Source organism: Hippopotamus amphibius, chromosome 2, assembly GCF_030028045.1.
Source record: "Hippopotamus amphibius kiboko isolate mHipAmp2 chromosome 2, mHipAmp2.hap2, whole genome shotgun sequence".
NCBI lineage: Eukaryota > Metazoa > Chordata > Mammalia > Artiodactyla > Hippopotamidae > Hippopotamus > Hippopotamus amphibius.
This window is the reverse complement of record NC_080187.1, coordinates 218,200,020-218,213,502: the sequence shown is the minus strand read 5'-3', so window position 1 is coordinate 218,213,502 and position 13,483 is coordinate 218,200,020. Positions and strand designations below refer to the sequence as shown.

Sequence of the window (13,483 nt, the reverse complement as noted above, 5' to 3'; positions counted from 1 at the left end):
GGCAGGGCCGTGCAGGGCTCAGGGCCTGGCAGAGAAAGCATCCCTGTTTGCTGACAATACCTACACTTACTTCCAGTAGCAGCAGTGCCCACTGCCCCTGCCCACGTGCTCAGCACCTTCTTTCCCCTGCTCCCAGGAAGGGAAGCCCGCGGGCGTAGAGGCCTGGGCTCAGAGGAGGACCAGCAGGGAACACTGATTCCCCCGATCGGGGCAATTCTTGTCCATGCTGGTCAGGAGCCCGGGTGCGCCAGCTGCCCCGCCCGCGGCAGCCTTTCGCAGAGCGTTTCCCATCTCCTGTCTCATGCAATCTCACAACACACCTTCATGGTGCAGGTGGTTCTCCTTGTTTCACATCTGAGGAAACTGAGGCTCAGAGAGGTCGAAGGGTTTACCTGGGGTCAGAGGGCACAACTGTGGTGGGGACCCCGCTCCCTCCTTACCCTGGCAGGCCCCCGAGGCTGGGGCCAGAGAGGACTCGCGGCCAGTGGCCCAGCACCAGGGGTCTCCACTCCCCGTGTGTTGCAGAACGTGGGCTGCGACTTCGAGATTGACTCGGGTGCCGTCGAGGATCGCTGCGGCGTGTGTCACGGCAACGGCTCCACCTGTCACACCGTGAGCGGGACCTTCGAGGAGGCTGAGGGCCTGGGTATGGGGTGGGCCCCCTGGTGGGGGGCAGGGTTCTCTAGACCTGGGACCCAGGCCAGAGATGAGGAGCAGGCAGGCCCAGGACCCTGACAGGCGTCAGGGCACCCAGGCCCGGGTGCAGAGACCTGCCCTCGCAGGGCGTCCTCCTGCCCCAGGGACCCCAGGCTGGGCTGGTCAGGCTTATGCGTGTCCTTACGAAGCTTTAGAGACTCCCCAGCTCCACTCCCTCACCTCGGGGCCTGTTTTGTATACGTTGCTTCAGTGCCAACTGTGTGCTAGGTAAGGGAGACACTGAGGTGAAACGCTTACAGTCTCACCTTTTAGTGTGACAGATGCGATGGAGGGAGGCCCAGAGGGCTGTGAGAGCCCTGAGGAAGAAGGTCCTGTCCTGGAGAGGTCAGGGAGGACTTCCTATAGGAAGTGGAAGTTGAACTGAATCATAAAAGACTCAGATGAGACGGGGAAAAGCATTACACATGGAGGAAAGAGCGTGTGCCCAACAAAGCTTGGAGCCAAGAAGGAGCGTGCTCTGTCTGGGGACCTGTCTGTGAGAAGAGCGGGGCTGCCGTGAGGCTTTGAATGCTAAGCCAAGAAGCTTAGATTTCATCCCCAGAGATGCAGTCCAGTGTGGTAGTTAACGCTCAGACCTCAGAGCTTGATTCGCACCCCAGCAGAACCCTGGTGCAAGTTATGTAACCTCTCCTTGCCTCAGTGTTCTCCTCTGTAAAATGGGGATAACAGTAGTACCTATGTCATAGGGTTGTTACACTTGTAGAGTCCTTAGGGTAATGCCAGGCACATGATGGGTACTACTTGGTGAAAGAACACAAACAGGCTGTATAGGCATGAGGAGACATCCCAGGGGAAAGGCCCAGTCAATTGGGTTTTTTAGAAAAGTCATGCTGGCCCCAGGTGTAGGAGATAGGCTCAGCCTTGTGGCAGGGAGACCAGCTAAGGTTTCCCGGAGAGGGGTGATGGGGCATGGGGCATGGGGGCAGGATTTGAGCCCTTTTGAGGCTTTGGTGACCTGGGACAGATCTAAGTGGGAACTCAGAACCTTAAGTTAACGATGGAATCTTTGGCATCGGCAGGCAGGGGCAAATGGAAAGAGAGGTGAGGGCAGGTCACAGCTAACCCTCTTACCTCTTTTCACAACCTGTACACAACCCCCGGCCCACAGGGTATGTAGACGTGGGGCTGATCCCAGCCGGTGCTCGCGAGATCCGCATCGAGGAGGTGGCCGAGGCCGCCAACTTCCTGGCCCTGCGCAGCGAGGACCCGGATAAGTACTTCCTCAACGGTGGGTGGACCATCCAGTGGAACGGGGACTACAAGGTGGCGGGCACCACCTTCACGTATGCACGCACCGGCAACTGGGAGAACCTCACATCCCCTGGTCCCACGGACGAACCTGTCTGGATCCAGGTGACTGCCTCCCAGGGCCCCGGCTGGGGAGGAGCAGAGGTGGAATCCGTGGTACCCAGCCCCATGGCAGGAGTGAGCCCTGGGGCAGTCATGGAGTCTGGCTCTGGGCCTGGCCCTACTGCTGGGGCCTCTGCCTCAGTTCCCCATCTCTAAACTAGCTCCGTGGTGTAGCCCCAAGTCCCAGAGGTGGCTGAGGTCGACGCCTTCAGGACGGGTGGCAGGTCGGGGCAGAGGGAGAGGCCCCCTCGTGCTCACGGGGCCCCCACCCGCCTGCCCCAGCTCCTGTTCCAGGAGAGCAACCCCGGCGTGCGCTACGAGTACATCATCCACAGGGAGGCAGAGGACCATAGCCAGATCCAGCCGCCTGAGCTCTCCTGGCACTATGGGCCCTGGACCGAGTGCACGGTCACCTGTGGCACAGGTGAGGAGGGGGGTGGGCACCGCTCCTGCCCAGCAGGGCCTTTGTCTCCGGGCAGTGATGCCTGGCGTGAGCCTCTGGCTCGTTACTTATTTGCGGGGCCACTGGGAGCTTCGCATTCTGCTTCTGGGCCTCCGTTTCCCCATCCACATCACTGGGCTAGCAGGGGCCCCATCTCGTGGGTCTGCTGAGCGTGAGCAAGGGGAGGCAGGCCCCGCGCGTGGCACCTGGGGAGTACTTAGCGTGTCTCCCCCAGAGCGGCACCAGCCGCCTCGCCCACTCCCCCTGCGCAGCTCCGGCACGTCCTGTGCCCGTGATTGTGCCCCATACCTGGGACCCGACCCCTTTGTCCTCCCAGAGCCTTAGCGGCATCCCCGTCAGGGTGGGCTCCTTCCCCTCCTCTAGCTCCTGCCACAGACGGGCTTCCTCAGGCCAGCCTCCCCCTCGGTGCCCTCCCTGCCTCCCTGGGAGGCCCAGAGCCTGGCGGTCCTAGGCTGCCGCCCCAGGAGGGGCTTCCCCAGTGAGAAGGGGGAGGGAGGGAGAGGGAGGAGGAGAAGGAAGGAGGCGGGGAGGATGGAGGAGGACAGGGAGGAGGGGAGGAGGGAGCCGGCACGTGACAAAAATCTGCCCACCCCAACTCTGCGCCTCTTGGCCCAATGGCCCATTCACCACATTTACTTATTTCTTTAAACTCTATCAAATGTGTCACAGTTTGACCAGCTCTCACGCTCCCCTCCCTGTGGCTCCTTCAGTCTTCTTTCCCCTCCCCCTCCCTCTCCCCCGCAGAGTCCAGGGGTCTCAGTCTCAGGAATCCGGGACAGAGGCGTTAGAACATTCCTTGAAATGCTAGTCTGATGGCAAGTGAACGCTGACCCACTAAAGCTGGGCAGAAATCTTCCGAAGTTGTTAAGAGCATCCTCTGCCCTATAAGTGTTAAATTTACAAATGTGAAAACAAATATGTTTGATGAACCAGACACTGGGGAGTTGTCTTTCAGCACATTGGTGGCTCCCACGTGGACAGAATAGGCATGTATTGAGTGGCAAGTGGCAGGATCCTGACGCGTGGTGGCTGGAGCAGATAAGGATTTACTTGTCTCCGGCAGTACCAAGCCCCAGGGTGCATAGTCCAAGCTTGCTGGCTGGCCTGGGGTGTTTTTAGGGACCCCTCTCAGCCCCACCTTCCCGTCATGTGTGTCACGTGACAGCATCCTTTGCCCAGGCTTCTTGCTGCGTTCCAGGCAGGAAGAAGGGGCAGAGGGATAACTCTAGGGAGGGGCTTGTGTCTTTTTCTCCCTGGCACGACTGCATCCCGCACCCCCATCTGCCAGGGAACTTTGGTGAGGAGTGTTTTCGGCAGGTCCCATTGTTAAGCCTTGAACAAACCTAGCATTCTGTTAGGAAGGAAGGAGGCGGGTGGAGGGGAGCCTAGAGGCCCAGGGCAGGGGGATTCCCTCTTCCAGGCCACAGGGGGAGCAGGGTGAAGGCAGAGCCCGTTGGAGTCGGTCCTGCCTGGGCCTCAGCGTGCAGTGCGGGGGTGCGTGTCGAGGGGGAAGAGCTCCGCTGTGCAAAGGCCCAGAGGCAGGCAGTGGCAGAGGGAGTGAAGGACAGGAACAGGGACAAAGCGTGTGTGGGGGCAGGGAGTGGGGGGCTGTGGGGCCGGAGAGGAACGCCTGGCCGGGCGGTCTGATGGATTCCTTCTCCAGCATTTCTGGGCACTGACCCCGTTAGGAGGGGTGCAGACACAGGCTGGCGCTAGGCCGTGGTTAGGTTTGACACTGGTTGCGCTCTTACCATGTGCCAGGCGTGGGCTGAGCCAGCACGTCCGTGAGCACGTTATCCTCATGCCTGGCCTTCGTGGCAGCGGTTATTGTTACTGCCATTCACAGATGAAGATCCCGAGGTTCAGAGAGGCCCCGTGAGCTGCCCAAGGCCCTCCAGCTAGGAAGCTGCGGGGCTAGACCCCCAGCCCACTGACCCGCCACACTCTGCTGCCTCCCTAGGGGTGCGGGTGAAGGCCGGGAGAACCGTGAGGAGTGAGGAGGGGCAGGAAGGGGTCCGAGCAGGGTGGGGTATAGCTGTGTCTTCGGGGACAGGGTGGCTCGGGCAGGGGGGCGCCTGGGTGCCAGGCCCAGGCTGAGCCCCCGTGGCCTCCCAGGCCTGCAGAGGCAGAGCGTGTACTGCACAGAGCGGCGGGCGGGGCCTGTGGACGAGAGGCACTGTGACCCCCTGGGCCGGCCCGACGACCGTCAGAGGAAGTGCAGTGAGGAGCCCTGCCCGGCCCGGTGAGCCCCCCAGGCGCCTGGCTCCCAGGAGTCCCTCATCAGGGTGCCCCGGGACGGAGCAGAGGGAGCTGGGCTCCTGACCTTTCTTCCCAAGGCTGAAGCCCCAGCCCCCGGTTGTCCCCGACCTCCACCTGGGCCTGGGTTCCCCCTCAGTAGCCAGCACCAGCCAGGGCCCTCCCTGTCGCTCGTGCTTGAGTCCCGGGATGTGGACACAGGCCTTGGGTCTTGCCCAGGTCCCCCAGGGGTGAAGGTGGCAGGAGCAAAGGGGACTGTGCCCTGTCCCTGGGCTTTAGGGGCCAGGGTGCCATCTGGGCTTGGAGATCTGGGGAATTGTCCCCTGGGCTTAGGCCTGACCTTCCCTGAACCCCAGGTGTCCGGGAGTCCAGGCGGCCGCACACTGATGCCGCCCTGTGCCCCCCGCAGGTGGTGGGCAGGTGAGTGGCAGCGGTGCTCCAGCTCCTGCGGGCCTCGGGGGCTCTCCCGCCGGGCCGTGCTCTGCCTCCGCAGTGTGGGGCTGGATGAGCAGAGCGCCCTGGAGCCGTCTGCCTGTGCACACCTGCCCCGGCCCCCCACTGAAACCCCCTGCAACCGAAACGTGCCCTGTCCGGCCACCTGGGCGGTGGGGAACTGGTCTGAGGTGAGCATGGGGATGGGAAGGGGTCTGCCCCCAGCTCTGCCATCCGTCTTGGGCTACAGGGAGGCGGAGACAGCCTGCGGGGAGCCCTTACTGTGGTGGGAGGGGAGCTGGGCGTTCCAGGTCCAGCCCCATCCCCAGAACCTCAGGCGCCGGGATGCCCTGGCACGCCACGGCCACAAGTCAGCCTCGAGCTGGTCAGGGAGGGCTGGCTGGGGCCCTGTCGCTGATCGAGCCGTGGGCAGGGTACCTTGCCAGGCCCCAGCTCCTCCTGGCCTGAGTCCCTCACCCTGGCCTTCGCTTTAGTGCTCGGTGACGTGCGGGCCAGGGACTCGGCACCGAAGCATCCTCTGCACCAATGACACCGGCGTCCCCTGCGATGAGGCCCAGCAGCCAGCACGCGAGGCCGCCTGCCTTCCGCCGCCCTGCCCACCGGCCCTGGACGTGCTGGGCCCTGAAGGCTCGGGTAGTGGCTCCTCCAGCCACGAGCTCTTCAATGAGGTGGACTTCATTCCCCGCCGCACAGCCCCACGCCCTGCGCCCCCGGCATCGCCCGAGCCGGCCGGCATGGGAAATGCCATCTGGGAGGAGAACCCCGAGCTAGGCCTGCCGGGGCCTGTGTTGGTCGACGACTTCTACTACGACTACAACTTCATTAACTTCCACGAGGACCTGTCCTATGGGCCCTCTGAGGAGCCCGATGCAGACCCGGCGGGCACAGGGGGTTGGATGCCCCCAGCCCTGAGCAGTCCCGCTGAGCCCCCCGTGGGCACCCGCACGCCTGCCACAGGGCCTCCGGGGACGGAGGCTGAGGGGGCACTGGGAGGTTGGTCCCCTGCCCCTTGGCCCCGCGAGGCTGGCCGTTCCCCACCCCCACCCTCGGAGCAGACCCCGGGGAACTCCGTGCTCAATTTCTTAACGGAGGAAGATGCCCCCATTGGAGCCCCAGGCCTTGGGCTCCCCAGCTTGCCTTGGCCCCCCACGTCAGGCGGCATGGAGACGCCGGCTGCCCCTGGCAGCCAGAACAGGTTCCTGGGAGGCGGGGACAGCCAGAGCCAGCCGCCCCCGCCCTGGTGGGAGAGGACCAATGAGGTCTCCGAGGACAACGAGGAAGCCTTAGGCCGCAGAGCGCCCCACTCGCCCCAAAGACCCAACCCCACGTCACCCGCTGTGTCCTCCGTCAGCACCTCCCACTCCTCTCCTAGTCCCGACACAGTAGAGCTGTGGACGCGCGGCGCTGAGGCCCGGGACCCAGCTCTGGAGGGTGGCCCGGGGCCCACGGACAAGGAGCTGTGGCCCACCGTGGCGGGCACTCCTCCCCCGCCCCCTCCCACAGCCACTCCGCCAGACGCTCAGGGTACGGACCGCCCCCTGGAGCCGGGGACTCCCACCCTTCCGACCCCGAGACCGGCTCTGCGGGACCTGGAGACCCTGGCGATGCCAGGAACCTTCCTTCTGAAGACCCCGCCTGGCCTGGGGCACCTGCCCCGGGGGACTGCCCCGAGCCTGGGACCCCGGGGCCAGCCTGAGTTCCCCAGCCCCGCGGTGCCCCCAAGCCCTGTGCTGCTGTCTGCACCCGCTCAGGACCGTCCGGCCAACAGCAGCCCGGCCCCCGCGCCTCTGGACCCCGGCCCCGTAGGCCTCCCGCCTGTCAGGAATGCCCGCTGGGAAGTGGGGAACTGGAGCAAGGCAAGTGGCTCAGGGGCCGGGGCGGGCGGCGGGGTTGAGCAGGACCTCACGGACGCGGTCTCTTCATCTGCAAGTGAGCAGAGCGGGACACAAGCCTTGTCTGTCCTGCCTCCCGGGCAGGGGGCGGGGCATTAGGGAACGGACAGCCTGTGGGGGGGGAGGAAAACTGCCCCAGCTCAGCCATACGGCAAGGAAGGACGCTGGCCTGTGTCCCCCGGCCCACCCCCGCATCCCCAGGCTGTCACTGTAGGGGAAGTGAGCTGCTTCAGATCCCTAGTTTTGGCGAGGGAGGGACAGGCGGAGGCCCGGTGAGGAACCCAGACGTCCCTCCCACGTGACTCTGGGAAGCGGGGAGCCTTGCCAGGACAGCTGGCCCGCCTCGCCTGTGTCTCCTGTGAGCAGGGACAATAGGCAATCACCTATTGCCAAGGGGGTTGGCTTTTCATCCTCACGGTCTCCCTGGGAGATGGGTGGAGGAGCCTATTTTGCAGACGAGCTAACTGAGGCACTGGCAGGTCCCTCTCACCCGGTGAGGGGCTGGCGGGTGTGGGGATCTGCCCCGCCCTCATGGCCACGGGTTCCCCGCCCCCAGTGCTCCACCACCTGCGGCCTGGGTGCTGTCTGGAGGCCCGTGCGCTGCGGCTCCGGCCGAGAGGAGGACTGCGCCCCCGCTGCCCGGCCCCAGCCCGCCCGCCGCTGCCACTTGCGGCCCTGCGCCGCCTGGCACGCGGGCAATTGGACGAAGGTGCGTGAGGGAGAAGGCGGGCAGCCTCGGGGCCCGGGCTGGAGCCTCGGGGCCCGTGGCCTGTGCTCGGGGTCAGCCACAGCCACCAGGGAGGGCTCCGTGCCGCACGTCTCTGTACGTCTCTGGGATTGTGCCGTCTGTGTGTGGTTCAGCCGGCCCCAGGCCCCTTCTCTGGCTGGCTGTATCCTCTGCTCTGTACTTGCTGTCACCCTTGGGCTCTCCCTTTCTCCTTGGTTCCTCTTTCTCCATCTGTCCCATCCTGGGGTAGCCCCTGGCCACGCCGCCCACTGCCCGAGGCTGGTCAGCCACGGCCCCTCCTTGAGACGCTTCAGGGACTTGCCCTGGGTGGGGGTGAGGGTGTCTGAGGCGTGCCCTGCCACAGCCCTCACCCGGTCCTGCGTGTGCACACACGCGGTGATGGTGTGTCCACACACGGGACCCTCGGCCTCCAGTGCTCCCGCAGCTGCGGCGGGGGTTCCTCCACGCGGGACGTGCAGTGTGTGGACACGCGGGACCTCCGGCCGCTGCGGCCTTTCCACTGCCAGCCGGGGCCTGCCAAGCCACCCGCCCGCCAGCCCTGCGGGGCCCAGCCCTGCCTCAGCTGGTACACCTCCTCCTGGAGGGAGGTGAGGCCTGGGGGTCTGCGATGGGAGTGGGGGTGTCCTCCGAGCCTGGCAGCACCCAGACCCCGTTCCCTGCCCTCGCAGTGCTCCGAGGCCTGCGGCGGTGGTGAACAGCAGCGCCTGGTGACCTGCCCAGAGCCGGGCCTCTGCGAGGAGGCGCTGAGACCCAGCAGCACCCGGCCCTGCAACACCCACCCCTGTACACAGTGGGTGGTGGGGCCCTGGGGCCAGGTGAGCAAGCATGGGGTTTTGGGGGGGCGGAGGGCGTGTGGAGGGGCGTCAGTCAGACCTTCGTTCACGTAAGGAGTTGTTCAGTGTGTCCTGCGTGCCAGGCTCTCTGTGGTCCCTGCAGATACAGTGGTGGCCGACGAGGTCTCCGCCCTGCTGAAGCTTACAGCCCGTCAGGGAGACAGACTAAAAAAAAAAATGGACGTGCGCTGTGATGTCTGACTTTAGAGTGAGACCAGAGGGGTCCGTGGTGACCAGAGGGGTCCGCGATGTGATGGAGAGGCATACAGGGAGCAGCAAATGCAAAGTCCTGGGGCAGGAGTGACGGAAGTGGGGTGTTCAGGAGACTAAGCAAAGGCCAGACCAGCGGAGGGGGCACGGGACAGGCCAGCGAGGCCTCAGCTGGGCAGGGCTCCTCCTGCCAGCCCTGTCTGAAGCTCAGAGGTTTGGCAATCTCAGTCCTTGTCCCACGAGCTGCTGAGGGACGCTGGGCAGGTTGCTTCGCCCTGCCGGGCCTCTGTTTCCTCATCTGTAAAGTGAGGTTCTAAGCGTTCGATGAAGCCACACAGCGAGGCAGTCAGCACAGGGCCTGGCACAATGTTGGCACCGGTTAAATTTATCTTTAGGGCTTTTTAAAAACATCAGACCCCAACTGACACGAACAAAGCCTGACTCAGGATGGTGGGCCCTGCTTGAGAAACTTTCCCTGCCTTCCGCTGCCCATGGGCTGCAGCAGACCCTCCAGCCCCGGGGCCCTGCCCAGGCCTCTCAGGCTTGCCCCATCCCGTGTGAGGGGCTGGCAGGTTTCCCCTCCGCTCTGAAGGTTCAGTTCCTGCAGGCAAACACCTAGTGGCCTCCGGGAACAGGACCCACCCTCTGAGAAGGCCGGAGGGGTGGGGCTGGGAGCCAGGAGCTAGGCTTCCTGAAGGCGGCAGCTGCCCTGGGGGTGCCCCTGAGATGCCCCCCTGCAGGGCTGGCTAGGGGGATGCTCACCCCTCCCCTGCGCCCCACAGTGCTCAGCCCCCTGCGGCGGCGGCGTCCAGCGGCGCCTGGTCAAGTGCATCAACACCCAGACTGGGCTGCCCGAGGAAGACAGCGACCAGTGTGTCCACGAGGCCTGGCCCGAGAGCTCCCGGCCGTGCGGCACCCAGGACTGCGAGCTCACCGAGCCGCCACGTGAGTGCCCTGCCGGGCTGGGTGCTGGGCGGGTGGGGCGGGTGGACGGTGGGGGGATGGAGGGTCATGGAACCGTCCCCCCACAGCACTGGCTGACGGACAGGGAGCCACGCAGAGGCTGGGGCTGTGGTGGGGTCGGAGCCAAGAGGAGTCCAGCCCCGCAGGCAGCTTCCTCTAACTCCGGGGAGGAGCGGAGGCAGCAGCCTCGGCCTCCAGGCTGCTGTGTGACCTTAGGCAAGCTCTTCTTCCCTCTGGGTGTGTTACCCACCGGCCCCAGCGTGAGGCCAGGAATGCGCCTTATACTGTGTGCAGCTCAGGCCTGGGTGAGCCCCCCTCCCCACCTCCGGCCCATCCATTTCCTGGCCTGAGGAGGACTGCCCAAAGGGAGCAGTGAAACTGCAGGCGGGGGCTCCCTCCTGGCGTCCTGCTGGCTCCCAGCAGCTGGTGGCTTCCTGGCCAGCTGGGTCCTCCTGGAGGAAGAGCCTGTGCCAGAGGTGGCTCTGGACATAGACATACACACACACACACACACACACACACGCACACACTTCCTTCCTGCAGCCCAGCCATCCCCAGCACTGCTGAGCACAGGAAACTGTGGCCCTGGAACCATACCTGGCCTCCCCTCACCAGCTGCATGGCCTTGGGCTCCATTTCCCTTTTTTATGCATAAAGGGACAGACAGCCCCCATCCTCCTAAATGAGGTCTTGGGGTGGAGAGTCCACGAGGTGCTCAGGAAAGGTCGGCTTCTTCCTCTCCCTCGTGGACACCATCATCCCCCATCATGAGATCAGGAAGAGTGCCTAGGGCTGCCTCTGGCCGTCAAGAGAACCCGGCAGCTCCTATGCCTGTCAGCTGTCTGAGCCCTGCCCCTAGGACAGAGTCCCATCTGCCCCCATCTGTCTTCTGTACCAGTGACTGGCTCCCTGGCAGCCCTCGGGCAGGCCCAGGCTAGCCACTGCCATGCCTGCTGCCCATGCCACTGGCAGGGATGGCCTTCCTGTCCCAAATCCCATTAGCTCGAGGCCCGGCAGAAATTCCACCCACCCTGAGCGCCCTGGCCTCGGCGTTCGTCCAGCCAGCCCCTCCACGCCTCTTGCAGCCCCAGTCCCAAGGTAGCTGCTGGCGCCCAAGCGAGGAGTTTAAGGGTGGAGGCCAGCCAAGGAAGTGACCTGCATGCTGAGACCCTGGAGTCCCCAGGATGTTTTGATGATCTGTGGGGCTGTGTGGCAGGACGTTTGGGAAGTCTGGAAACTCCAGGGTGTGTGGTCATCACGGTGAGGCAGCTGACATAGCGCGACCACATCCGTTTGCCTGTGGAGGTGGGGGTCATTGGCAGAGGAGGGAATTGGGGCCCCACAAGAGGTTAAGAAACTCGCCTGAGGTCGCACAGTGGGAACAGGACACAGGTCTGCAGGAGTGTAGGCTGGAGGTGCCGCACAGAGCCAGGATGGAGGAGGCTGCCTGCTGCCTGCCTCGTGCCTTCTGCCGGGCCCTGGTGAGGTCCCAGGGCCAGGGCTGCCAGTTGCCTTCCTGCTTCTTCTCCCCCGGGATGTCTGCTAACGTGAGCAGGGTGGCAGCTGGCGGCTGCCATGGGCAGCGGGAGCAAGGCCAGGAGGCTGGGAGCAAGCGGCTTCCCACAACAGCTCCGATCAGCACAGGGCAGGAGGGCCTGCCAGGCCTCAGCCCTGCACAGGCAGCCTCCCTCTGCCCCTCCTCAGGAGGCCTGGGTTCTGCTCACGGGCTGATGGCCTAGGGCACACCTGCTCTCTTGGGGCCTCAGGGCCTGGCCTGGCTGATGGGACTCTGCTCTGGTGTGTGACCTGAAGCTGAGGCTACAGGGGGCAGGGAGGTCTGGCAGGACAGGTGCATTTGGGCAGAGGGTAGGGGGCAAGAGGCCACTGTAGGCAGGCAGGAGGCACGTGGGACTTCAGCTGTGTGCCGGCACCTGTCGGGTCACACAGGGTCGGGGGCAGAGGGGCGGCAGACTCCTTGGCTTCTCATGAGCACCTGAGGCAGTCAGGGCTGGGGTCTCAGGGCCTTTCCTCTGGAAACCTGGGCCCAGCAGGGCCAGTTCTCCAGTCCTGGGGGTGGGGGTCTAGGCCAAGGGCAGGTGGGACAGGACAGCAGCTGGAGATCGGCAGCTCAGGCCTAGGGGAGCCCCTGCAGAAACAGGAGGCAGGTGCTCTGTGGGGAGCGGCAGGTCTCCTTGAGGCTGCTGGGGGGCGGGGAGAGGGCCCAGGTAAGGCCCAGGTAAAATCTCAGGGAAGCCCTTCCACCCTGGGTGCAGGCGGGACGAGGCGGGTGGTTTTGGCGCCCTGCCCACCCGTCCTGACCCGCCCCCTCCGCCTCTAGGCTGCGCGCGAGATCGCCTGTCCTTCGGTTTCTGCGAGACGCTGCGCCTGCTGGGCCGCTGCCAGCTGCCCACCGTCCGCACCCAGTGCTGCCGCTCCTGCCCCCCGCCCGGCCACGGCGCCCCCTCCCGCGGCCACCAGCGGGTCGCCCGCCGCTGACCCGCAGCCTGGCCCCCTGCAGCCAGGACACACAGACAGACCTATGCACGGACCTCAGCGCCCAGCAGGACCTCAGCGCCCAGCACGGGTGGTGACGGAGCCCCCCACCTCGTGCCCTAATGGTGCTAACCAGGCCCCCGGCCGGTGGCAGGCTGGGGACCACCCCCCTCAGAAAAGGTATTTTTTTATTCTAACAATTGGCGTAACATTTATTATTGTTATTGTTATACATAAACAGGCATCTACCGTTTCGAAGTGCAGCCTGGCTTTCTCTGAGATTGGGGGAATTTCAAGTCAGAAACGACACCTCCGCCTTAGCAGACAGCATCTTTTCGTCTGCTCCTCTGGGAGGTCCACAGGGGAGAGAGGAGCAGGGGAGCGCACGCAGGGAGCGGAGCCCACGTGGGCAGGAAGGCCTGAGGGAGTCAGAGTGGAGGAGGGCTTCCCGGAGGAGGTGTGCGCAGGGCTTCAGAAGGCTGGATAACAGGTGGTGGGAAGGTTTTCTGGGCACCAGGTACAGCTTGGCAGAGGCCCAGGGGATGCGGGTCCCTACTCACGATCCTTCCACACCCCTTGTTTCGTGCCCCCTGCCCAGGCCCCCCAGCCCTTTCCCCCACGTCCCCACTCGGGGGTCTTCAGAGACCTGTGTTTCACAGGGATTGAGCCACACCCCCTTAAGGAGCAAGGCCCATCTTGGTCACCCCTGGAGTGAACCACTGGGACACATCCCTGGCCCCCTCTGTTTCATCTAACTCAGCTCTGTCTGCACCAAGGGGTGGAGGGAGGAGCAGACTGGCCAGACACACCCTTCTGGGCCCCCGCTTGCCCCTTTCTTTCCTCTTCGCGGTACTCAGGGATGAGGCTGGGCTGGTTGAGGCTATGGCTTGGTGTGGCTCCTTCCTCACTGACAGTCCCAAGCAGCGGGCTCTCGCTACGTTGACACGTGGTCCTGCTACCCAGCACCTGCCACACCAGCCCCTCCCTGCCTGCCAGACCTAGTTCCATGGAGTCAGACTGTCGTGAACACACCAGGGACCAGTGGGCACGAGGTGCTTTGAAGGTGTCCTGGGCCCTGGTGAGGGGTGAGGAGGCTGGAGAAGGC

General features: G+C 64.6%; 1 protein-coding gene across 1 annotated transcript in view; it reads left to right on the top strand.

The window, feature by feature from the left end:
* Positions 1-12,610, top strand: part of ADAMTS7 (ADAM metallopeptidase with thrombospondin type 1 motif 7) — a 54,110-nt gene extending 41,500 nt beyond the window's left edge. The window contains exons 14-24 of the mRNA XM_057725095.1: positions 526-646; positions 1,826-2,070; positions 2,350-2,491; positions 4,646-4,772; positions 5,196-5,409; positions 5,713-7,095; positions 7,688-7,840; positions 8,293-8,466; positions 8,548-8,694; positions 9,705-9,867; positions 12,224-12,610. Of these exons, the coding sequence (XP_057581078.1) occupies positions 526-646; positions 1,826-2,070; positions 2,350-2,491; positions 4,646-4,772; positions 5,196-5,409; positions 5,713-7,095; positions 7,688-7,840; positions 8,293-8,466; positions 8,548-8,694; positions 9,705-9,867; positions 12,224-12,381 (3,027 nt within the window). The 3' untranslated portion in view covers positions 12,382-12,610. The remainder of the gene's footprint in view (positions 1-525; positions 647-1,825; positions 2,071-2,349; positions 2,492-4,645; positions 4,773-5,195; positions 5,410-5,712; positions 7,096-7,687; positions 7,841-8,292; positions 8,467-8,547; positions 8,695-9,704; positions 9,868-12,223) is intronic.
* Positions 12,611-13,483: the final 873 nt, after the last annotated feature.